The sequence below is a fragment of the Homalodisca vitripennis genome, chromosome 8 (assembly GCF_021130785.1).
Source record: "Homalodisca vitripennis isolate AUS2020 chromosome 8, UT_GWSS_2.1, whole genome shotgun sequence".
In the NCBI taxonomy this organism is placed as follows: domain Eukaryota; kingdom Metazoa; phylum Arthropoda; class Insecta; order Hemiptera; family Cicadellidae; genus Homalodisca; species Homalodisca vitripennis.
This window is the reverse complement of record NC_060214.1, coordinates 105,649,955-105,674,603: the sequence shown is the minus strand read 5'-3', so window position 1 is coordinate 105,674,603 and position 24,649 is coordinate 105,649,955. Positions and strand designations below refer to the sequence as shown.

Below are 24,649 nucleotides of genomic sequence, written 5' to 3'. Positions count from 1 at the left end.
TAAAAGTTGGAAGTTTTTTAAATCGATAAACAACTTGCCTCACACTTTTTTCATCTTTTTTACAGACTCATCTTCAATGATCTCAAATTTTTGTGAAGAATTTTCTTTTGTAAATTCAAACAATATACTAAATTTTCAAGCTATCTTAAACAGTTGTCAATATACCATACAAACTGCCACACGTATAAGTGTTTAATAATCACAACGCATCAGGAATTCTAAAGTTTTATTCCATATCCATTTCCATTTCCATTAGAGACGACATGGTTGTTTCCCGAGAAGACGCCCTGATCACATATTGACTGGACTCATCTTGGGCGTAAAGATTTCCAAAGAACACAGTGTTAGATTTGCCACCAAAGGCGATATTGGTGTCCGTAGAATCAACAGTGACAACAGGTTTCTCGTCTTCTAATATATAAATAATCTAAAACAAAACAGGTACGAATTAAATATTGTTGACGGTATACATAGTAAAGAGTAAATAAACTACATGAAAATGCTTCTTTATTATTTGTGTATTTTGATAACAGAATTTTATTTTTATAATACTTTTTAAGATCACAATATAAACCTACAATTAAAATACTTTAAATAAACGTATTAAGGGTAAATAGTAATTATCAAGTACTTTAAATGAAACCAATAAAAAAGTATTTAATTGTATGTTTTCTTCTTCGAAAAGAGAGATTCAGTTTTGACATACAATACTCAAGATTACAAAATAGGTTTATATAAATACTTGTGGTTAAAATAACTTAACAATTTAATAACAGTCCAGAATAATAATGTTTTTAAAATTAAAATGCTTTTAACATTACATTAGCTGGCTATAAAAGCATGTTTAATTGAATGCATCTAACATCATAGCGTTATTTAATAGTCCTAATTATGTTGGTATATTCATACTGACATGAATTTTATCTCAAATATATTGATAAGATCTTATATTGTAATACGACCATTATGTAATCCAGATAGAAACCAGATTATCGATATTCTGCTGTGCTGCTAAACTTACATGCTTATGTCAATATTTCAAGATTCCGGACACTGCATAATCCACATGGAAACTGGTTTTCAGTTCTGCTACTATCGACTTACATATGTCAATATCTCAAATAATCCTGACAGGAACTGGATTAGCTAGTTCTGCTGTTTCTAGAATTGCATGTGTCAATATATGAAGTAATCCAGATTTTCTATAGTCCAAACAGGAACCGGATTAACGAGATTATGGTGTTTTGTAGACTAACACAAGTCTATCTATTAAGTAATCCGGACAGAAACTGGGTTAGCGAGATTCTGCTGTTTTAAGACTTACATATGTCAATAAATTAAGTAATCCGGGCTCTCTCTCCAATCCGAACAGGAACCGCATTAGCGAGATTCTGCTATTTTTAGACTTTCATATGTCAATATTCTAAGTAATCCGGACCTTCAATAATCCAGACAGGAACCGGACTAGCGAGATTCGCTGTTTCTAGACTTTGATATGTAAATATTATAAGTAATCTGGACAGGAACTGGATGAGATATGTCAAAATCTCAAGTAATTCGGAGTTTTGATAATATGGGCGGGAACCGGATTGGCAAGATTCTGCTGTTTCCAGACTTGCATATGTAAATATTATAAGTAATCCGGACAGGAACTGGATGAGATATGTCAAAATCTCAAGTAATTCGAACTTTTGATAATATGGGTGGGAACCGGATTGGCAAGGTTCTGCTATTTCCAGACTTGCATATGTAAATATTATAAGTAATCCGGGCTTTAAATAATCAGAACAGGAACTGGATGAGATATTTCAAAATCTTAAGTAATTCGGATTTATCTATAATAAGGGCATGAAACTGGACTAGCAAGATTCCGCAATTCCTAAGACTTTCATATGTCAATATTATAAGTAATCCGGGCTTTAAATAATCGGAACAGGAACTGGATGAGATATGTCAATATCTCAAGTAATTCGGACTTTTGATAATTAAGGGCATGAACTGGACTAGCAAGATTCCGCAATTCCTAGAGTTTCATATGTCAATATTATAAGTAATCCGGGCTTTAAATAATCGGAACAGGAACTGGATGAGATATGTCAAAATCTCAAGTAATTCGGACTTTTGATTATGTGAGCAGAAACCGGATTGGCAAGATTCTGCCGTTTCCAGGCTTACGTATGTCAATACATCAATTAGTCCGGTCTTTCTATAATCCGGACAGGAACTGGATTAGTGAGGTTCTGCTACTTTCAGACTTACATATGCCAATAACTCATGATAGAATATATATAAAATACAATTCACCGTCTCCCGCCTGATGCTGATGACCTGTAACCCTCCCAGGCCCGAGCCACCGCAGAGTATCATGTCTCCTGTAGGGTCTCCTCGGTAGAACTGGGCCGTGTAGGGATACTCCCCGTATAGGTACACACTCTTGTTGCTTGGCACAATGTTTGTAATCAGTTTCCCGGAGCCGATGTCCCACAAGGCGAGGGTATTACTTGCCTGACAAGACGCTGTCAGCAGCTTCCCTTGCTGGAAAATTACATTAAAAATACTTTAAATAATTCACTTATTTAAAAATTACTGGATCCACTCAAAGTTTTTTGTGTAGTTAGTACCTAAATGCTTATGAAGACTTTAGGAGTCATGGATATCAGCAAGAATCCATCACAGGATTTTTCATCACAAATAAATTATTGATAAAAACAATCTTAGTTCTCATAATAACTGAGCATGAAAAAACTATAATATTTTCATTCATAGTACACCGAACTTCACGCATTGAAACTACAGTTTTTTCGGATATTAGTATCATCACAAGTTTTACACGTTTTTATTTCAATTACATTAGGAATTTTATGTCCCCAAGCCCTGAAACTTTCTTTTAGCCAGTTTCTTTTCTTCTTTTTATTTCAATATTTAATTTATTTCCTCTTGTTTAGTACGACTTTTTCGGATCATTGATTATGTTTTATGAAAATCAGTATATTTCGCGAAATGTCACTAGTTTGTTATTGAGGGTGGGCTTTATATTAGAGGTATTTATTCTAACTGCTAGTCAGTAGAGGTGTCAAAGTTCAATATCGCAGGAGTTTCTTACGCCTAAGGGATGAGGTCGAAAAGAATTAAGGCCTACAAATTCACCGCCAAAATAGTTTCAAACTCTTTTCCTACGCTTGGCAAAACTTGAAATTAGAGATGCTTAAACAGAGTTAAAGTGAGTTGGTCATTATGTATGATTAAGTACCTTTAGTGTATTATATTTATTTTCAAGCAATTGCTCTCCTTCACATGTTTAATTGAGTGTTTAAATATTTACTTGAGTTTTACTGTACTTGTTTTAAGTATTACTCAAAAAGGTCGTTGCCTATAAAATTACGATATAAACATTTATTAAATAACGCACAATGTTTTGTTGACAGTTTGTTTCGTTAATTTAAAATACAAAATCAAATTATTTTTTATGTTTCATTTCTATAATACAGATACACATTTAATTAGGTCATTAGTCTTCCAACATAGGTTATAGCCTCCTTACCATAGGAATTACGCTGACACAGATATCTTTGGCCTCCTTACCACATGACTTATACACATATCTATGACCTCCTTACCACATGACTTACACACATATATATGACTACCTTACCACACGACTTACACTTACACAGATATCTATGGCCTCCCCGAAGATGTAAGGTCCATCGATATCTCTAACACAGCCACCCGGTACTCTAGTGTCCCAAATCTGGAAACAAAAAGTTTCATTTCAATGAAAAATTGGAGAAAACTTATCTTTTTTATATGAAAATTTGTATCTGTTTTTAGAAAGAAATTTAAATGATTTGTTGGTGGTTAAGTTATAACTCTTGAAAGTCCTTTCTTTTATCTATCCACAATATAATATCATATTAAGAAAACGTATAGAAACCTATAAAATTTAATTTAAAGTAAGTAAGTATAGTGACGTAACATTATTAAAATAGTTTTACAAGATACTGATTAAAAAATTAATAATGACTAATAACGTATCTGGAGGCATTTATACATTTTGTCCTAAAGTATGTCACCGATTATACAGTCCGCATGACTTCAGCCGCCAACGCAACAAATATCCGTTCATTTCCATGAACCAAGATCGCATGCTACTCGTATTTTCGTCATCGTAAAGTGCATTCTTAGGAAGACAGGCGGTGATTGGTGAACATTTAATGATAATATTGGGACGGTTTGTGGGAATAGGTAGAACAGATGCTCCTCCGATCCTCGGGGTGGATCGTTCACTAATGGAAATAAAAAAGGAATTTTCGGTAATCTACCAGTAATTTGTACATGAAGGGAAAAAGAATGTGACAGGAGGTTCTTTCAATCACTTGTGGACAACTATTTGTTTATAAAGAAAAACTACTACTCTTCCACAATCTGATACTAAGAGAATCCTGTTTTACAGCCTATATCTGGCTTATGACACATACTTATTCTTCGGGGTTAAGTAACTGAGTTAAAGTCCAACAATAAAGCTGCATCTAATGCGTCACGTGCACCGCTATGACGTCACGATGCATCAGTCGTCAGACAGGTGGCAAGTCTGTGAAGTGAATGGAAGGCTCAGACACAAGGCATCTGGAACCACATGATCACACCAAGGTCATCAGTGGAACTGAGGAAGTTACACTCAAACTCAACCCAAGGTCAAAATCTGCCAAAATACATGTGAATGGCACCATCCGTCTAATTCTTTCTCGACTGTCAACAGCCTTTAACACTTTTAGTGTCGCTTCGTATTTTTTACAACTTTCTTACACTGCACCCGTTTTAATGTTTTTGTATAAATATAATTTTTCAACCCATTATAAAAACACTAAGGGACTTACATTTTTCTAAAGCTTTGTTTTTCTTCTTTCTACATAAATGTTCATGCATCAAATGACGTTGTCGGCATTCTATAAAATTCCATGCGTGACGTCAAATGACGTTGTCGGCAGTCTAAAGAATTCCAAGCCGGACGTCAAATGACGTTGTCGGCAGTTCTATAAAATTCCATGCGCGACGTCAAATGACGTTGTCGGCAGTCTTAAGAATTACAAGCCGGACGTCAAACGACGTTGTCGGCAGTGAAAGTGCCATGTTCACACCGAGATAGTGCCAATGCCCACAACATCAGTAATAAAGAAATCATCCCCAAGAAGACTCGCATTATACCAGTTAAACAGATACTTTTTCATTTAAAGTTTCCAGTTTAATTGACGTTTATAAGCTAATATACTTTGACAAATGTGATTGTTATGACCTAATGTTCCTTGAAAACATGATGCCCATGAGCTAGTGTACATTATGTTGATGATCTACTGTTTCCTGACAATGTGATGCTGATGACTAAATTACATTGAGAAGGTGGTATTGATGAGCTAATATACCTTGATGTCGCAATGATAAAGAGCTATTTTCACTAAGTGAATACATATAATTTACTATATACTAAGTAATTATGTAATTTAATTTGATGACAATGTTCATGAGCTAATGAACCTTGACAATCAGTTGTTGATGAGAAAATATACCTTGACGACACAGTCCCAACCGCCTGACACGAAGATGTTGAAGTCCTCCGGCAGGCTCCTGACACAGTAGACCCTCTTTCTGTGGTTCGTCCTGACTTCCTCCGACATAGAAGATAGTGCCGAATGTGAGCTATGAGTGATTAACATTTCGAAACGCTGCACTTGACTGTACTCCTTCCATAACTGACATAACGTGCAATGAAGTATATATTATTAAATCTGACTTGGACATATTACAATTTAACTTAAAAACCATAAATTTCCTTATTAATGGTTAGCTAGAAATAAATGTAACTGGTCTAAATGTGATATAACCCATTTGTAAGGTTATTAATTTCCGAACATATTTAAGTGTAATTAAGCTCATCTTATCAAAAGCGAAATATGTGGATCTAATAGAACATGAAACCTGTATGAATATTATAAGCTCTATCATTATTAGCACATTTTTTACATCTCAAGTTTTCTTGTATGTTAAAACACAAGAGGGAATTAAAGATTACAAAAATTTTAGGTATTTTTGGATGATTTAATTTGATATTATGCGCAAACCAATTTGCTTAAGGAATTGAAAATCGCCTACCAAAAATATAACATTATGTCACAGTAGCACTTAATTTACAGTACTGTACATGTGAAAGAGAGCAGTTATTATTAGTGGTGGATTAAAATACTTCCTTTAAAGTGTATAGTTTGTTATTAACAAAGAATGATTTGAAAGGGTAGGAGAATTTCAGATAATCACTATCGTCGTGTTTGTTATTGATTAACGGAAATAGCAGCTTTCATGCTCTCTGATGCTTTCTTCAACTGTGAAACCTTAAAATATTTTCAGATATTTAAAAATCATTTTACTAGGGGCACTGAAATCGATCCTAACTGTCATATACTAGTCATATGTTTTGATGTTGTTTCATATCTACAAGTTTATTCTTTCTAAAGGTATTCATTACCTGGTTGTGTTTTTGGTTAGTAATGCTTTATTCTAGGTATTTCTAAATTTCATTACAGTGAAAAGATTTTGCACCATCTACTGATTTTCTCCAGGTCACTTCATGGGATTTGGCTGAGCGTCAACGTACTTTGGTTTTTTTGGGTAACCATAAAGGCAATGAAAAAGTTGTAGAATAAATATATGTGTAAACAATGCAACCTTAGTAAAGCCAGTTACGCAACACGCAATACCTGTATGGCGTACTCATACCTTGTCTTACATAGACAGCATTTATATCTGATAATCCCTCCAATTTCAAAATTACTAAAAATAACTGTATATTTTAATACATAACTAATTATTGACTTAGCCTTAATAAAAACGTCCAAATTAAAATCATTACCAGGCAATGACGTCAGATTCACATTTATAGCCTAACTATTGCAGTTCTACAAATTGTTATAATACTTTTAGAAATAAGTACGAGTCTAGGCCCTATATTACGATTACTCTAAAGTAGCCTCCATATTGGATAGAAGTAACTGATAGAAATGTATGCAAATATAAATTTTTACGTTTATTTTAGTTGATAAAACTAAACATTCTTGACATCTTGAACTTTATTTAACGCCAAAGTTATTAGTTGAAAGATATCCTTTTTTAGAGGATTTTATATTCTTAGAACTGTGAGATGGAAGTGGATACCCTTCTACATACGCCGGTGGCAGTAGCAATTGAATGGCAGGCTACTTGAAAAGTGACTTTAAATGGTGTGATACTTTAAACTTTTACTACCAATATCCTTAGTCGGTTATTTAAACTGAGCGTCAAACTTGGTATAGGTCTGTGTTGAATACCCTAAAGAGCTTACCCACATGTTTTCATATTCTTCGTTAGTTCCTGTTAGTTCCTCAATATTAAAAACTTTACAGCATTAATTCAATTTGGGTAAGCCAACTTCACAGCATGAAAAGTAGCCTACCCAGATTAAATCCATATAATATGATTTTCTAAGCATACATCGTTAGTTCTTCGTTAGTTTCCGTTAGTTCTCATGAGAAAATTATTATATCATTTGTACAAACCATTTTACAGGATTCATTTAATGGGTAAGCTAACTTTACAGTATGAAAAATACGTAGCCTACCCATGTTAAATAAATATAAGCACTTATTCGGATTAGATATTGTTAGTTCTTCGTTAGTTCCTGTTAATTCTAACAAAAAATCCGTTAGTTCAGCGATATTAACAGGTTTAGAGCCTTAATTCAATTTGGGTAACCCAACTTCACAGCATTAAAAGTAGCCTACCCACATTAATTCCTAAAAAATTGATTTTCTAAATATACATCGTTAGTTCTAAGTTAGTTCCTGTAAGTTCTCACGTAAAATTCGTTAGTTTAGGGATATTAACAGTTTTACAGCCTTATCTCAATGCGGGTAAGCCAACTTTACAACATGAAAAGTAGCCATACATAATAATGTATTTGAATAAAGTCAAGACAATAAAAATAACTATGTTAATTTATAAAATAGAAAAGGACCAAAAATATTCGTGATAGCAAAACATAAACCTTGGAAATATATAAACTAACCATTTATATTATAATTTCTTATTGCGTCTTCTTAGTATGGTTAAAATAAAATGCTATTAGTCTATCAAAATAGTCTTTTAGTCTGATCAGTCTATTTCTAGAATTTATTACCGGATTTCAAGTTGACTAGAATATAATTAAAGCTCGATAACAGGTTAGAAAAATATACTGTTACCAGGATGCAACTGGAACAGTGTAACTAAGTACGTAGAAGTAACAGGTATATCTTCTAGAGATCTGTCGTTCGGTCATGGCCCGTTCAATTCGAATTGAACGGGTCAGTCTGGTGAACGAGTGATCCGGATCAGAGTGTTTCAAAAGACCCGTTCACTACAAACGTTTCGTTCACTTATCCTTCTTACTGAATAAATTGTGATATGTTCTTCCAAATTAGATGTATTATTTTTAAGAATCGTTAAAACTTATAATATTAGAATTAAGTTAATTAAAAAACCCCTATCCATTGAAAGTATATGCAACTAACTAAAATATAGATTCTATGCGTTATAGGTTACAGTAGGTCTCCAAAATATTGCAGTCTTTCATTACGTTCAGTCGTTCCTTTCGTTCAGTCGTTCCATTCTTTCAGTCGGTCCATTCTTTCAGTCGTTCTATTTGTTCAGCCGACCACCTCGTTCAGGCTTTTATTTTGATCGGTTGTCGTTCTTTCATTCACTCCTGACCGATTAAGAATAAAACCATAACCGTAATACTTGACGGGGGTATTATGAACAATTGGTGGGAAACTTAATCGGTTAGATATCTAAAATATATAGGTAGTTACTTATACAAATAAATTATTTTATAACAATCAATGTGTCTGTTTGTAATTTATTTAAAACATTTGTAACGTACATGTTGTTTCTTCCTTTAGTCGTTCACTTTTGTAGGCTACAAATAGATTCTTTTATACACTCGGTCATTCCGATCAGTCGTTCAGACAGCTCTAGCGGTGGGTCAACTGAACGACTCTTTTTATAGGATCGCGGCAGTGAACGAGACCGACTGAGTCGGAGCAGTCCGATGATCCGAACGTCACACCACTAATATCTTGCATCTCGTCTCGTATAAATCAATGTCCATTGCAGTACATTCTATCTTTTAGAGCTGCAATAATCCCCAATCCTGCAGGGATATTGCAGCCCTTCAAATATTATATACTTAAAACGGCTAGGATTTACTTAATACATTGCTTATTGCTATGTACATGTTACACTATAAGGCATAATATTGATTAGTCTTGTCACTCAATTTGAATACAATTACTCATTCATACGAAGATGAGAAGTTACTGAATCAATTTAGAGTATTTACATTTACATTCTTCGTACCTAGTATTACATTTTAGCTTATAATCACAAACATATAATTTTACTTTGGTACTCTTAAGTTTTTTAAAAGTTTTGCTTAGCGTAAAATAACTAAAAAACATAATATGGAATTTGTTGTAAAGATTGGTTGCAACAACGGCGCAACTAGCTTTAACGGGGCGAGTTAAACAAAATGGCCGAGAACAGTACGTTGTCTGCGCTGTCTGGTGACAAACAGAACAACTATATGCACAGAACGAAGCTTCCACCAGTGCTCGATAGAGATCCACAGAGGAAAAATCGATTCCAAAAGGAAATGCTAAAACAATTATAACAATGGAAATTAGGCGAAGTTTAAATTAGGCACAAAATAATATATTCTTAAGCGTTTATCTTTTAAAATTTCTTGTTTAGAGTAAATTATAGGATCTTAATACCGTGTACTCTATACAACGTAGTAGTACGCCACACCTAAATACAGAACATGGTGCGTAGCAAGCTTCGCTCAAGTTGCATGCAAAAGTTCTAATCTATAACTCAATTAATTCTCGATGTATTCCGCGGGCAGATATACAGACATACAGACAATCGTACAGAAAAGAAATTGACAAAAAATTTCGTTCAGCCGAATTACATGGTTTTTACATAAAACACATTCTTGGCAGTATATAAATGAAGTTTTATGTCCAGGGATGAAATCTTTCTCGAAATATCTTCCCATAAAATACACTCAATTTGTGTTCATGGGTAGCATTTAAAATATTGAATTGAACCCTACATCACATGATTGCAGGACTTGATGTTATGTAAAAACGAGAAAAATTGCATTCAGATTTCATGTAAAACCCTTTCATTATAGGTACTAACAAAAGAGCCGTAACAATTTGTATTAAAAACTGTTTTTGAGCTCAGCTTGTGAACGACACAACCAATAATTTACTGAACCTCATTGATTTGTCGGTCTTGTTATTAAGCACAACTTTGTCCTATTGATTTTGTCTGTATCTCTTACAGTTTTCAAGATCCTTTCAGTGAGCATAAAATTTGGGACAGCTGCATACAAATGCTGCCTCTGTATGAAGTTTAGTCTGTACCTATAGTTATCGTGTTTTCATTAATTTCGACAATGTTTTATATCAGTTAAAACTATGTACGCCCTCTATTTGGAAACCATATGTACAAAAATTATTGTAAATTACCTGGCAATTCTAAAACAATTTTGTTTGCGCTATAAAGCTTTATAACTGATACATAACCTTTCTTTTACCAAACTTTGAATGTACGCCATCTTGAAACCGAGATATCGAAATAAGTGAAAGAATAAATGTTGTTTGTAAAATTATCTTATATATTTAAAATATATTTCGGTTTGGATTTTTATTTATTTATTTATTCATCAACGGTATCTACCATTTTTACAATAATAATTAATAATATTTGAATAACACAATACAATATAGGCCTACTAATACTATATGAAATACACAATAATATATGCATTAAATATGTGGGCAACAACTAAGACAAAAAAAAGTCAGGAGCTGGTGAGCAAAACAGCAAGTGTAACAAGACTAGTGTCCAGACAAGAAAAGAGGGAAACAATCAAAAATAAAACTTGAACGACTATAACAGTAAAATTTTTAAAGCAATAACAAGAGATAAACTTGAAACAAACTATAACAATACGATAAAAATTTTAAAAATAACAAAATTAAATTTCCTAAAGAAATAACAAAAGATAAACCTAGAACAAACTTCAACAACCAAGACAATAACAAACAAACAATGAGTTAGGCATACAGAAAGTAACTATTGGTAATTATAGTTGAGTAAAAAATGTTGCTTGAATGTGAATGGCCAGTTGGAAACGTTTTATTGGTTAAGACTGGCTAACGAACTCATCCAAGCTATGTGCAAGTACTGCATTTCTACCTAACAAAGTTAAATCTGGATATTTAAAAAATTACAGCAGCTATTCCATTCACAAACTCGCGTTATATTGCACAAACCCATACTTGCATACATATATACAGGGTGATCAGGAAAGGGTGTTACAAACTTCTGTGAGTGATTTTACTCATAATTTTAAACATAAAATGTCATATACGAAAGTCGTGAAATGTGTTGTTTAGTTCATACCCACCATTTTGTACCTAAAGAATATATCTTGTAGTAGTAAAGCTACAGATATCAAACTTTGTATGTAGGTTTTGACAAATAAGGGGAAAACTCAAAACAATTGAGTGATTTGCTTTAATATTGAAAAAATACGTCCTGTTGAAAATTTTCAAAGTCAAATAGTAAAATAATTTATTAAAACAATTATAAGATACCAACTATATTGAAATTTTTATGAAAATTCCAAGGAACTTTTTCTTCCGTACACGCATAAGCGAGCACGACCACTCTAAAATTACGCCCAAGTTGGGAGCAACAAACATGACAGTTGAGAGACATCAGCTGTTTGAATTCTAGAGATAATAACATTTATAAGAATTTAAAATGGTGGCTACTAGCTAAACGACACATTTCTCGATCTATTTCTATGTAACATTATTTATTTGGAATCGTTAGTTTTGTTAGTGACGGGGGTTCGTGTCACCCTTTCCTGAACACCCTATATAATGATATACACACGAGAATTAGGATATTGTTCCAAGAGGAGCAAAAAGTAGAAATGCAACGAATCGTCTATCTCTTTTCATTTACTGTCTGTCTGTATGCATATGTTTTTTAGTTTTTATTTTTTATTTCAGAAAATATAGATATAAGCCTTAGAACAGTTGTTATGCATGGTTAATGATGCTTAAAGCGTGCGAACAATGAAAATTTCGCCGTGTATTAACAACAGTTAAAACCTTGCATCTATATTATTTCTCAAATTTCTCAACCGATTTTTATTTTATAGGTATGAACATTTTTGCAATTAGATTTACAACTTTTCCAATTCTTTAAAAATTGTTACAATTTTTGTAGGTTTTATGGTATTAAGGTTCAAAAACTAATACAGTCCGCCATCTTGAAAAGTAATATAATATTAATTTTTCTCGTAATTTTAACTGACAATAAAATAATTGTGTCATATTTGAGTTCTATGTCTCTACTAGTCATTTAAATAATAAAAAATTATTAATAAAAAACAAACAATTACAGACTGACAGACGGTAAACGAAGAGAGAGAGAGACAAATGGTTGCATTTATTTTTTAGCTTCTCTTGATACATGGAAATATCCTACAGTTTGTGTAGAGAGGTTTGTTACACCCTGTGTATTCGGTTTATAAAGGTTTTGGATTCTAGGGTTCATAATCAGAGGAAATCCCAAAAAGTCTCCGGGAATTCCGTATGGGGGCGAATGCAACAGGCAACATTTTATGAAATCTACTTAAAATTGTAATCCCTGCCCTCTCTCCTATCTTACTGTTCTAGGAAAGCTTCCAATTGGCCTCCCACAAGAACATAACTCGGAACCAGGAATAGCGAAATCTTTCCTAGCATTCGTGAGGTCATGGAGATTGGAATAGAAATACAGCTGTCAACCTATACTAGCTACTGTAGTCTTTATCATGTTCTGAAGGATTACGAGAAAATTGCTTAAGGAACCTTGATGTAAACAGATAAATTTTCCCGTAATATTATCCTGAAGATAAACATGAAATGATCATCTCTGGAATTTACTTTGTCTGGCCTTTCCATATGAACATATGTTACAAACAATTATTTCCTGGTCGTATACTGGTTCAATACTTAAAAGATATAAGTGGAACCATTCTGGGACTGTTTTATTTGAAAAAAAGATATTAATACAAATCTGTTTAGCAGCCACGTAAAAATCGGCGGGCATAAATAAAAAGAGAGTCATTTAAACAGGATAAATTGTATAACGTCCTCCTGTTTTGAACTCGGTTTAAAAACACCAAAAGTTACACGTTTTAAGAGGTGTAGGTGCTTTTAAAACAAAAAAATCGAACACGGAAATAACATTTAGGTTAATGATATGTGGAAACTGAAAGCTGTTATATTTTTTCCGGAAATACTTTTTTGTTATAAATCTGATTAGAAAAGTTAATTTAATATAATTATAATTATAAATATAATATTTAGTATAATTGAGACTAAATAATGTATTTGAAATAGCTAAGGCTAATTAATTATTTGTATAGGGTACGAGATTCTGAAGCGGTAAGCTAGATATAATTTATCTGACACTCCAAAAGATCGCAATATTTGAATGTGATGAATTTGTTCAACAGTATAATTTATAAAAAATTTGTCAATGGCTTACATTTTCAATGAAACCGTCGCTTTTACAACACCATTTTTGCTTTAATATTATATTTGGTTCCGTTTCAACAGATGTCTAAACTTTCTAAAGTTTGACCACTTTAAAAGTTAACTTTCAACAGTTATAAGTGTAGATTACCAGATAGTGCTGTTAATAATATCCATCTTAACCATATTAGCTCAGCTTAATTAAGTATACTTACATATTTGCCATGGATAATTGTAGCATCTAACATAATTCCATATATGATTCTCAGCCTTCATCTAAAATTGATGCAATATACGAGCATGCAAGTTACGCAAATAGCGTTTAACTACTGGAAGGCGTCAAATTAAATCCATGCCTGCAATGAATGATTCAATAAAACCACAGAGTCAAGAATGCCGTAAGAAATCATGCCTAAACGGACACGGAAAAAGGGAGAATTATATACCAGTTAGGTTTATTATACCAGTCAATAAATCATTATACCAGTCAGAGAGCATTTACGGTATAAATCAAAATACGTTAGATACAGGAAAAAATTAGGATTAGAATTCAGCAACTGTAACAGATACTTATTTTAAGATTTCACCGCCATAAAAAATTTCACAAAAACAAAAATTTTTTAACTATCTACAACCAAGATTAGGCGAGGAGATTGTTATCGTTATCATTTTCTTAAGATGAGTTCTGGCTAGGCTGGTTATGCCATGGGAATCAGCATACAGGCATACATATCACATGTATGGTAGTAAGAAAGTAACTGGGATTATAATTGGTAATATAAATATCTGAGAGTGAACGTTTTTCCAGTAGATTGAGACAAATCTAAGTTTAGCAATTCTCTTACGTACAATTCAATCAACGGTCTTTCCTAAAAATCTATTTGTAAATTACTTAAATAAATCAACTTAGAATAGTTCAGGCCGTAAAGAGGAAAGCTAAAATTATTATATTACACTCTGGAGAATTTTCAACTGTATAATGTATTAAATACTGAAATTTTGTTTCATTACCAATACAATCGTTCTCGTGTAAATTTTTGAATTGAGCCCAAATGTTCGATATAGTTACCCAGGTTTAACTTAAGCAAATGTTACAGTTGCTTAGAACAAGCAAAGTTTTAACTAATAATTGATCCGTGAACTTTGAACCTTGTTCAGGCCTTAATTCCGAGTCAAGGGTGCCACATTTAAATTTTATTGATATCCACCTCTCTCTGTAACTCTCTACATCATCATACTCAGCTTCAAGAACTTGTCCACCATTTTATGTAGAAAACATTAGCTCATTCATCTGAGCGTTAATAACAAATAGCCTATCTGCTTTATCCAATAATTTTTCTAAAAAATTCCGAGAAATCTTCATTAAAACGCTTTTTCTATTATTGTAACAGCGTGTGAATCCTCTACTCAATTGTATTCTTTCTCTCTTCAGTCGATCTAGATTCTGTTTTTCATCGTTGATCACCTCAAAGGATTCTAAATGTTCTTTAATGGGAATTTCAACCAACAATGGATCTAACAGATTTCAACTTAAGAAGGAAAGGCAATTCAATCAACTCAATTAACAATAACTGAATTAGTTTTAATGGAATTCTAAACATAATAAAATACTGTTTTATATTAATAATTTTACAAAACAAGAACAAAAGCCTAAAAACTACTAACCATCTGTTTACATTTTAAAAATTCAGACCGTATGAACGTATTTCTTTTTCCATAACCTTTAATTTAAAATTAAATGCAATTATTAAGACCATTCCACTGCCAACGTGAATCAAGAAAGACAAACTTTCAAAACATAATTATTTACAACAATCGGCATTATTGTTCCTGAAATGTTCTTAGTCTATAATTTGTTTAATTATCTGAGAAGTCTGACAATCACTAAATTAGATTCTAGGCAAATAAACAACCACCATAAGTAGATAATATTGTTCAGTAGCTTCCAAAATTCGACGATTGCTACTGAGTATTATTTATAAGATAGCTTTACAGTGTGAAAGAAACAGGATTTTCCGGACATTTGCCATCGTTCAGTGAAACAAGAAATCAGTAACACTACGTTTCGAGATCTGCAATCTGATCTCTTCTTCAGGTAAAGAACTAACCTAATACATAATTATAAACTAGGTTAAAATAAAGAGTTAGTGAATATGACAAACAACATGTAGGTTGTGATTCCTGACTAAGGCGTGCCACAACGCTTTAATAAGATTTGTTTATTTTAAACTAGTTTGTAATTATGTATTAGGTTAGTTCTTTACCTGAAGAAAAGATCAGATTGCAGATCTCGAAACGTAGTGTTACTGATTTCTTGTTTCACTGAACGATGGCAAATGTCCGGAAAAATCATGTTTCCTTCACAATCCTTCCATCGTCAAAAAATAACCTTCAAGCTTTACAATCTTCAGTGGTCTCAGCTTAGTACAGGTATTATTTATGAAATATATCCATCATGTTTTGAATGATGTGGGAAAAGAAGCCAAATTTGTAACTCAGTATGGTACTGGATAATACAGAATACGTTTAAAAGTCATTAAATTTGAAAAATTTAATATTTTATCCTAAATCTATTCAAAATAACTATAACGATCAAAATTTCAAACGCAAATTTGCTATCCATTCAATAAACCCCACAGTGGAATATGCGACATGATGCAACAGATGATCTACAAACTAAGCTACATTACCCAGAAAAAAATATTCAGTTTCAGAAGTCATCGCATTTAACAGCGAAAATATAGTCCTCGGGTCTTTTTCGTTTAAGGGCCAGCACAAAAGACCCTAGCTTGCCTATTCAAAACTCAGATCACGCGATGCTTGCCCGCTGCGCAGCGCTTTGCGCTGCTTGCTTTTTTAGAAAAAAATTAACTCGAGCTTGCAAAGTCCAAGCCCAGATCAACTCACCACGCTTTATTGACACAAAACTCAGACAGAACTAACGCAGGTTTCATTACAGGCAAAAGATAAGCGGCGCGCGTTTACCACTGATAAGATAAGACGAGTTTATACTAGAAGTAGTACCTGGACTACTGCCCTACGAACTAATAACGCCAAAAAACGATTAAATGCACTGTCAGTCAGGTATAGTATGTTTGTAAGGTGCTGGCCCTTAAACGAAAAAGACCCTAGTCCTCTCATAATTGCCCTAAATCCTCGTGCCGATGTTCGATATCAAAATTTACTTAGGCCCGTGTCTGCACATGCTGTGCAACACATTCAAACCTTTGAAAATTGTTTCTCTCTAATTGGCATCAAGAAGTTTCAAAATTATGACAATAAAGAATACACAACATTATTGATAAGAAGATATCAACAAGCCAACACATTGGTTCTTCAATCAAATTTGCTAGCTGGATTAAATCTGAGCCATAATTCAATAAAATGATTGAAACCTGTTTTATCTTTCTCTGTGTTTAGGAAATGTTCCTTGTTTTTTTTCCTCGTTTAGATACCGTATGTTATTGTTTTTGTAATGTGTTTATAACCTTTATTCTTTTATTTGTTTATATTTGATTTATACATGCTTTTTGATAATGTCACAGAAAAGTGATCGAATATTATGCAGTAAAAGTGAAGAAACGTGTTTTGTTTTCTTTTATACCTTTTGCATATTCTCAGATCATGGCTTCCAGAACCAAAATCACCATCAATCGTTAAACACCATAACTGTCGTAATTTTACTTGGTCCAAACTAAATTTTTTACAGACAGTGTTTACATATTGCTTGAGTTCGTAATACATATTGTATATAGTCATTTTTATTTACTGCCAATCTCAGACAGTAAAATGTTTAAATTTGGCGGCAATTCTGCCAAAATTATAATTAAACTATCTTTCAATATAATCCCAAAACAACAAGTGGTCTTCAAACTATTAGTTCTGTTTAAACTATTTTTATTCTTACACATTGTTGAGTATCTCAAGGCTTAAAGATAGCTGTAAATTGGCTGTATCCATTCAAAGTTTGGAAAAGGCATTGATATAGCTCAGATATTATGCATCGCAGAGCTGAATAAAAAAGTATTTTCGAAATTCCTGGTCCTTTTCTATAATATTTGTTTTTTGTTCTTACATTGTTTTCATATTTCTTAAGGGTTTTCAGACCGTTGTCGCATAAGTTTTGAATAGTACGCTATACAGTAACATTGCGGAAATAATGTTCCTTGGAATGTACCTTGATCAGAGCCTGATATGGGACGATCACATTGTAAATGTTTGCTCTAAGGTTGCTTCGAGAATTTATGTCTTGTGCAATCTTGCAAAATTGTGTTCGTTGGATGTATTAAAAATGGCCTATTTCGGTCTGATACATCCACATTTGACATATGGCTTGAGATTGTGGGGATGCTGTTCCAAGTACAGATTTGAAAGAGTTTTCAGGTCTCAAAAGGAAAGCCGTAAGAATTTTTCAAAATTAAACCCCAGACAGTCGTGCCTTTAGATAGCTTGGATTGCTGACCCTGCCCTGTCTCTATATTCTCGAGGTTTCCCTGTATTGCCGACTTAAATGTGAGTTGGTACGGGGTAGAAATTTCCACCAATACGGGACTACAGGCAGGGATACCTTTCGAGTCGAACAACACAGAACGGCAGCTTTCGAACAATTGCCATTACAATTTGGAGTCGGAATAATCAATAGGCTCCCTGATTCAACAGGGCATCAAGCAACTCAATTAAAAAAATCAAAATTCGACTAACACATTTTCTTATGTCAAAAGTATTTTACTCAACTGATGAGTTCATGAAGGGCCGCTGGGATGAATTTCTTTTAATTAACAACAACCACGTAACCCTTGGTTCTGTACATACAAGAATTGTATGTATTTACTTTGACGAACATAATTTATCTGATGTAGATATGTACTTATATAGGTACGGTGGCGCATGCCATGCAATATTGTAATTATTTCAAGCAATAAAGAATATTATTATTAATGCCGTATTCAAACAACACATGTTACTAGTTACTTATTCATAGCTTGAATAAGTTCGTAAGGTAGTCTCAACCAGTAAAAGGTTTCAAGATAGCGGTCATTCGCGTTACGGAAAATCCTTATCTGGTGTATTTCACAACATAAAAAATTTAATAAAATCTCTAAGCAATTTCAAACAGTATTCTTCTTATAAATGTTTTTATAAACTCGACGGCAGCCGTTCAAACGTTTTATACGTATAAAAAATAACATTTAATCGTTATAAGTGAATATGTTTACAGATACAATTTCGGATGGATGTACTAAATCTGGATTTAAGTCCATAATTGTTCATACAAATCTACATACTTATCAGAATTTTGTCATGTAAGGTTACTAAATATATGACATAGTTACAATTTATCAACATGAAAACCTTTTAGAAACATAGCACCACCAGTCTTGTGCGAATTAAAAGTCTAAACTAGTGATGCATCTATAGTTTGACATTTCGAGATGACAGCCACTACCTTACCTCCGACTAGGCTGGAAGGGATATTTATAATTAAGATCGGTTTTACGGTTCGATAAGAATTGGGTTTCGCGATAAAATAAGTTATTTTTTCAGGGAGTACGTCTTCCGGACTCTGTTCTTCGCCCCACCACCTCGAAACACCGTAACATTCCGACCCCATCAAGACATAATCTGAAGCGATTTCAACTCGCAAGCTACTACATCATAAATTCACCTGACCTTAACAAATAATATATTTTTTACAGCCCAAGACATCATTATTTATAATCTTCGTTCTTGTGTAGAGCATATGACGGGTCTTTTCTAGTATGTCCCCGCATTATCTATTTTAATTTCTATAAGTTAGATTACGTTACTAGAGCTACAAATGTAATTTCTAAAGGTAATTGAGGTTAGTTTAAGCTAGGTTTTTGACAATAATTTGCAAAAACAATTGAAAAACGAGTTTATTAATTTGTACGAAAAAACACAAATTAGTAATGTAAGATGTTTAAAATAATATACTATTCTGGTGGAAAGAACGCTTTAATTTCGTCCAGGATTTGTTCGAACAAATCTGTATTTTGGTGGCGATGTTTCCACAGAAACTCGCACAAGTATGAGTCTAGCAAGTTGCGACTTGTACCGCATTCGTTCCTATTACGCCGTTTTGCCGACGCCCAGAGCGATTCGATTCTCTGTGTGTGTGCTCCTGTTGTAGGATCAACAAAATTTTCAGAATGGGTTAGATCACGCGATGCTTGCTCTTTTAGAAAAAAAATAACTCGAGCTTGCAAAGTCCAAGTCCAGATCAAGCGGCGCGCGTTTATCACTGATAAGATAAGACGAGTTTATACTAGAAGTAGTACCTGGACTACTGCCCTACAAACACCAAAAAAACGATTAAATGCACTACCCCAAATTTCTTTCAAACACAATGATCGATTTCCTATTCATCCTTAAAATAATACCGTATCCCCGTAAAAAATAAAGCACTTTATTTCTTCTTCAAGTTTCATTTATGTATTTTTCTCGCCAATTTACCGATAAATCCTATCGTTTCTGTATTCCGATTGGTCCATCTGTAGAAATTTCCTCTTTGCGCATGTGCGTGGAGATAGTATATATTGAGCTGAGTGGAAAACGCACCTTATATAGGTAGGAGGTGGCCAAACTCGTGATTCGACGGTTAAAAGTGACCAACCAGAGTTTCAGGATTTCCCGCTTTTCAATTGACAATGAATTAACCGCTTTAATTACGATCTTTGTGAATGCGGGGACATATTAGAAAAGACCCCATATGACTTCATGTTGGACACGGATACCTCTTACATAACCTAACCCTGTACTCCCCATCGAGAGAACATTTACATAATATCGATTTCCCCCCCCCACCCAGACCAAAACTTAGAGACAGAACTTACAAACACAAGTTATAGTAGCTCTTTGCTGTTGCTCAATCAATCTTCCTGTATACTATTTTGTTATGTAAATGGAAAGTCTCGGATAATTCACAATCCGACTTATTTATTTGGCAAATAAGTGTTTTTCTTTAGCTTGGGTTCGAGTACTGTGTTTGTGGAGATGCTATTGATTACGGTTGTGGTCGACGTAGATGCTAATACGTACCAGTAGTGATTGCTGTTTGTTACAGTTGTTAAGTTGTGCTACTCGAGAATCGAAGATGCACGCACGGTTCTGTTACAGTATCTGTTACAAGTGGTGGGGGGGGGGGGGTTGGCCCATAAGTGGCAAGTGATAAATACCGGAAATAACAAATAAGATTCATATTGAACTGTTATTTTAAAAGTAAAAATTTCAAAATTCGTAAAAGATTATTTCCCATAGTATGAATACCTACAAATGTTCAGTTAAAAATTTTGAATAGAAGTTATGTACAATAATTTTGCTATTACTAATAACGTAGTTATTTTGCTTTCACATACTTAATTCAACTATTCTTCAACCAATAAGATTCATATTGAACTATTATTTTAATAGTAAAAATTTCAAAACTCGTAAAATTTTTTTATAAAATCATTACCTTCAAATTTTCAGCTCTAAATTTCGAATAGAAGTTATGTACAATCATTTTGCTATTGTTAATAACGTAGTTTTTTTTGCTTTCATACACCAAATTCAGTTATCCTCCACTTAATAAAATAGTAAAATTAAGATCGGTTTAAAATTAAAGGGGAAAAAACGAAAAATAAATTTGGTCATAGTGGTACTGCCTGCCATTCATCAGGTAATTTCCAGGTAACACTTCCAAAATGTTAATTACAAAAGTGTTAAAATTTACTTAAGCGCCTCGAATTATGAGGAGAGTTGACACTAAGGCTCATCCATTTGATTAACACTAGCTGCTCGTACTTACTACTCGTAGTAAGAAGGACTAGCAGGAAATTATGTAATGTTAGATCTCATTATGAACTGATTAATACTTTTACCTTTTGTGTTACATTATCATAGATTCTGATCGACGCATCTCGGCCACCAGTGATTAACTTTGCGCCGTCCGCACCAAAGTCAAAACTATAAATTTCATTGTTTTTCTCTGAAACATAATTAGCAGTTCGTAACAAAACACTCTACTTGTGCTGAAAACATAAATCAAACAACATTGTTATTTGGATGTGTAAAATAATCCAGCGTTTGGTTTGTTTCTGGAACTTGAATTAATAATAATACAAACTTAGTACATAATACTTAAGTATAGCTTATACTGCATACTGCATTATTGAGATGTGAAACAATAAACCACTAAACATACATAATGAGTGAGATATGATTTTTTTCAGACACTCATTCGTTAACTTTGTGTGACAAAATATTTTCGAAACTTTACGTACTGTTAATAATAATGTCCAATTCTTGTCTTGCTATCTAAAATAAACTACGAAATTTATTGCAACCTTTCCCCAAATTGATCATGCAGCTCTAAATTTTAAATCTTTACCTATAATAAAAAAGTCCTCATATTTCTCATTGCCCGTGATGTCCTTCCGCAGCACGGTTCCTGCTGTGCTAGACGCGTACAGGAGTTCCGGTCTCTTCGGATGGAACTTGACGCAGGATATGGAGTGGTTCCCTTCCCAACCCGCCAGCAGAGATTCCCCTCCAGCACGCCTGTCTCTTAGTGCAGGCTTGCAGACCTGTGAATGATTAGATAAGTCGAGGTTTAAATTGTGCTGTCAAAACAGGTATAAGGTTTAATTAGTTCCGATATATTGACATTGGAACACCTAGAAACGGAAGATACATCCTAGTTGTGGAATTTCGACTTGATTTTCTGGGAGATGGAGAACTTGACGCAGGAGATAGAGTTGTTCCAACCCACCAGCAGAGATTAGCACGCCTGTCTCTTAGTGCAGGCTTGCAGACCTGTGAATGATTAGATAAGTCGAGGTTTAGATTGTGCTGTCAAAACAGGTATAAGGTTTAATTAGTTTCTGAGATATTGACATTGGAAACACCTAAGAAACGGAAGATATATCCTAGTTGTGTAATTTCGACTTGATTTTCTGGGAGATGGAGATATGGAGAACTTGACGCAGGAGATAGAGTTGTTCCCTTCCCAACCCACCAGCAAAGATTCCCCTCCAGCACGCCTGTCTCTTACTGTAGGCTTGCAAATCCTGTGAATGATTAGATAAGTGAGTTCGTGTAGTTCTATCAAAACTGTTAGAAGGTATAAACAGTTTGAAAGATTGGCATTGAAAAACCAAAGAAAGGAGAGATTTATCTTAGAAATGGAATTTAGAATAACATGTTTTTATTGGAGATGGAGATAGAGTGGTTCCCTTTCCAACTCGCTAGCACAGATTCCCCTCCAGCACGCCTGTCTGTTACTGCAGGCTTGCAGACCTGTGAATAATTAGATAAGTGAAGGTTTAGATTGTGCTATCAAAACAGGTAGAGGGTATAATTAGTTCCGAGAGATTGGCATTGGATCACCTAATAAAAGGGAGATTCACATTAGTTGGGGAATTATAATAATTTGATTTTCTTGGAGATGGAGATAGAATGGTCCCCTCCCAACCCACCAGCATAGATTCCACATCATGACGCGTGTCTGTTATTACAGGATTGCAGACCTGTAAATGATTACATAAGTGAGGGATTAGATTGTGCTGCCAAGACTGGTATAAAGAGTTCGAGTTATGGAGCATTGCAACACTTAATATAAGAAAAATTCATCCTAGTTGTAGAATCTAGATTAACTTACCTTTCTTGTTGATTATGTTGACAAGTCAAACTTCGTGTATTCTGGGTCAAAATAGGTTGTTCTAATTTAATTAGAAATTATTGATTAATACTCTCTCAAAATGTACTTAAATTTACCAATTATTCATTCTGCATTAAAAAACATGAAAAGCTGTGTTACACACTCAAACTAGTTCAATTAGATTGTCCAGTGTTGTATCTCAATTACACCACCAATATATAAACTTATTCTTTCGTTTAATTAAAAAGAAAACACTGGATTTGCAGTGATAACGCTGCAAAAATGACCAAAAAGATCAGTGGGGGTTAATGAACAACTAACCATGACGTTTCGTAAACACGAATCTACTTTCTTCGAAGAAAGTCCAAAACAGCAGAACAACAGTTGGGAATCATAAACATTATAGACATTTTTACTAGTAACACATTATGATGTAACAAGCTAATAAATAAATTGCGCCGATTTAAGTGCGGTACTGATTAAGAAGCAGCGAGAAGTGAATTACGCCAAGTGGATTTGTTCACAACAATATGGAAATGAAGAGAGAACGGAGCTGCTTGGCAAATTCTCTGCATTGCATAATGTTTGTCAAAACATTAACCTGATTGAAAACCTAATGCACTATCTATTAAGTAAATATGATTGTTATACGTATAGTCTACTGTTTTTCATACTTGCAACTCTCCTGAATTGAACCCCACTGCGATCCTGTCGCCGCCTTCTGAGAACCGGAGGCTCGTCACGCCTCCGAAGTCGTCCCGGAAGTACTGTATCGTACCGGATACCCTCCGAGTACTGAAGCACCCGGGATCCGGTTCCAACCTCAAAGTCTGCCGCCGCTCTTTCAACCTCTCGAAGGCGTCCGCGAAAAAGGATTTGTCAGCCCTGACGTAAGGCTTCATCCTGCTGGTCTCCGATTGAGAAAGCATCGTTGAGGACTATCGTTAACTCTATGTTATGAATGCCACTTTATGCAGAATTAAAACTTTCCACGTTTGCTTCAATTTATCTTTTCAATAGCAAAGTCATTCTTTCCCAAAAGTAAACAAACAAAACAGTATGATCTAAAGCACTCATGCTGAATGCCATATTTTAATTTAAAACAGGTGTCTCTGACACATCGTACTCAACAAAACCGCAAAATATTAATTCATTCGTAGAGAAGATGGCGATGGTGTACTGAACCTGCGTTGTCGCTCCGGCTGACTACACAGCACGACGACATTAAACACGTGTGAAAATTCACGTTTAAAGAGGTTTCTCAAATGTTGAATGAAGTACATTCAATGTCTAACCTACTGTAATTCTCTGGGTTATA

General features: G+C 33.9%; 1 protein-coding gene across 2 annotated transcripts; it reads right to left on the bottom strand.

Annotated features, from left to right (window-relative positions):
- Nucleotides 1-209: 209 nt before the first annotated feature.
- On the bottom strand, nt 210-24,418 carry LOC124367160 (WD repeat-containing protein tag-125-like). 2 transcript variants are annotated; one of them, XM_046823810.1, is made up of 7 exons: nt 24,006-24,415; nt 22,063-22,258; nt 21,554-21,660; nt 5,565-5,747; nt 3,671-3,751; nt 2,305-2,535; nt 210-427 (listed from the first exon to the last, which is right to left on the bottom strand). In XM_046823810.1, exons 1-7 carry the CDS (start codon nt 24,258-24,260, stop codon nt 227-229), a joined length of 1,254 nt encoding a protein of 417 aa, XP_046679766.1. In that variant the 5' UTR covers nt 24,261-24,415; the 3' UTR covers nt 210-226. The 2 variants fall into 2 exon arrangements, with proteins under 2 accessions (XP_046679766.1, XP_046679767.1); XM_046823811.1 differs by lacking the exon at nt 5,565-5,747 and having other exon boundaries at nt 24,006-24,418.
- Between the last annotated feature and the right edge of the window lie 231 nt (nt 24,419-24,649).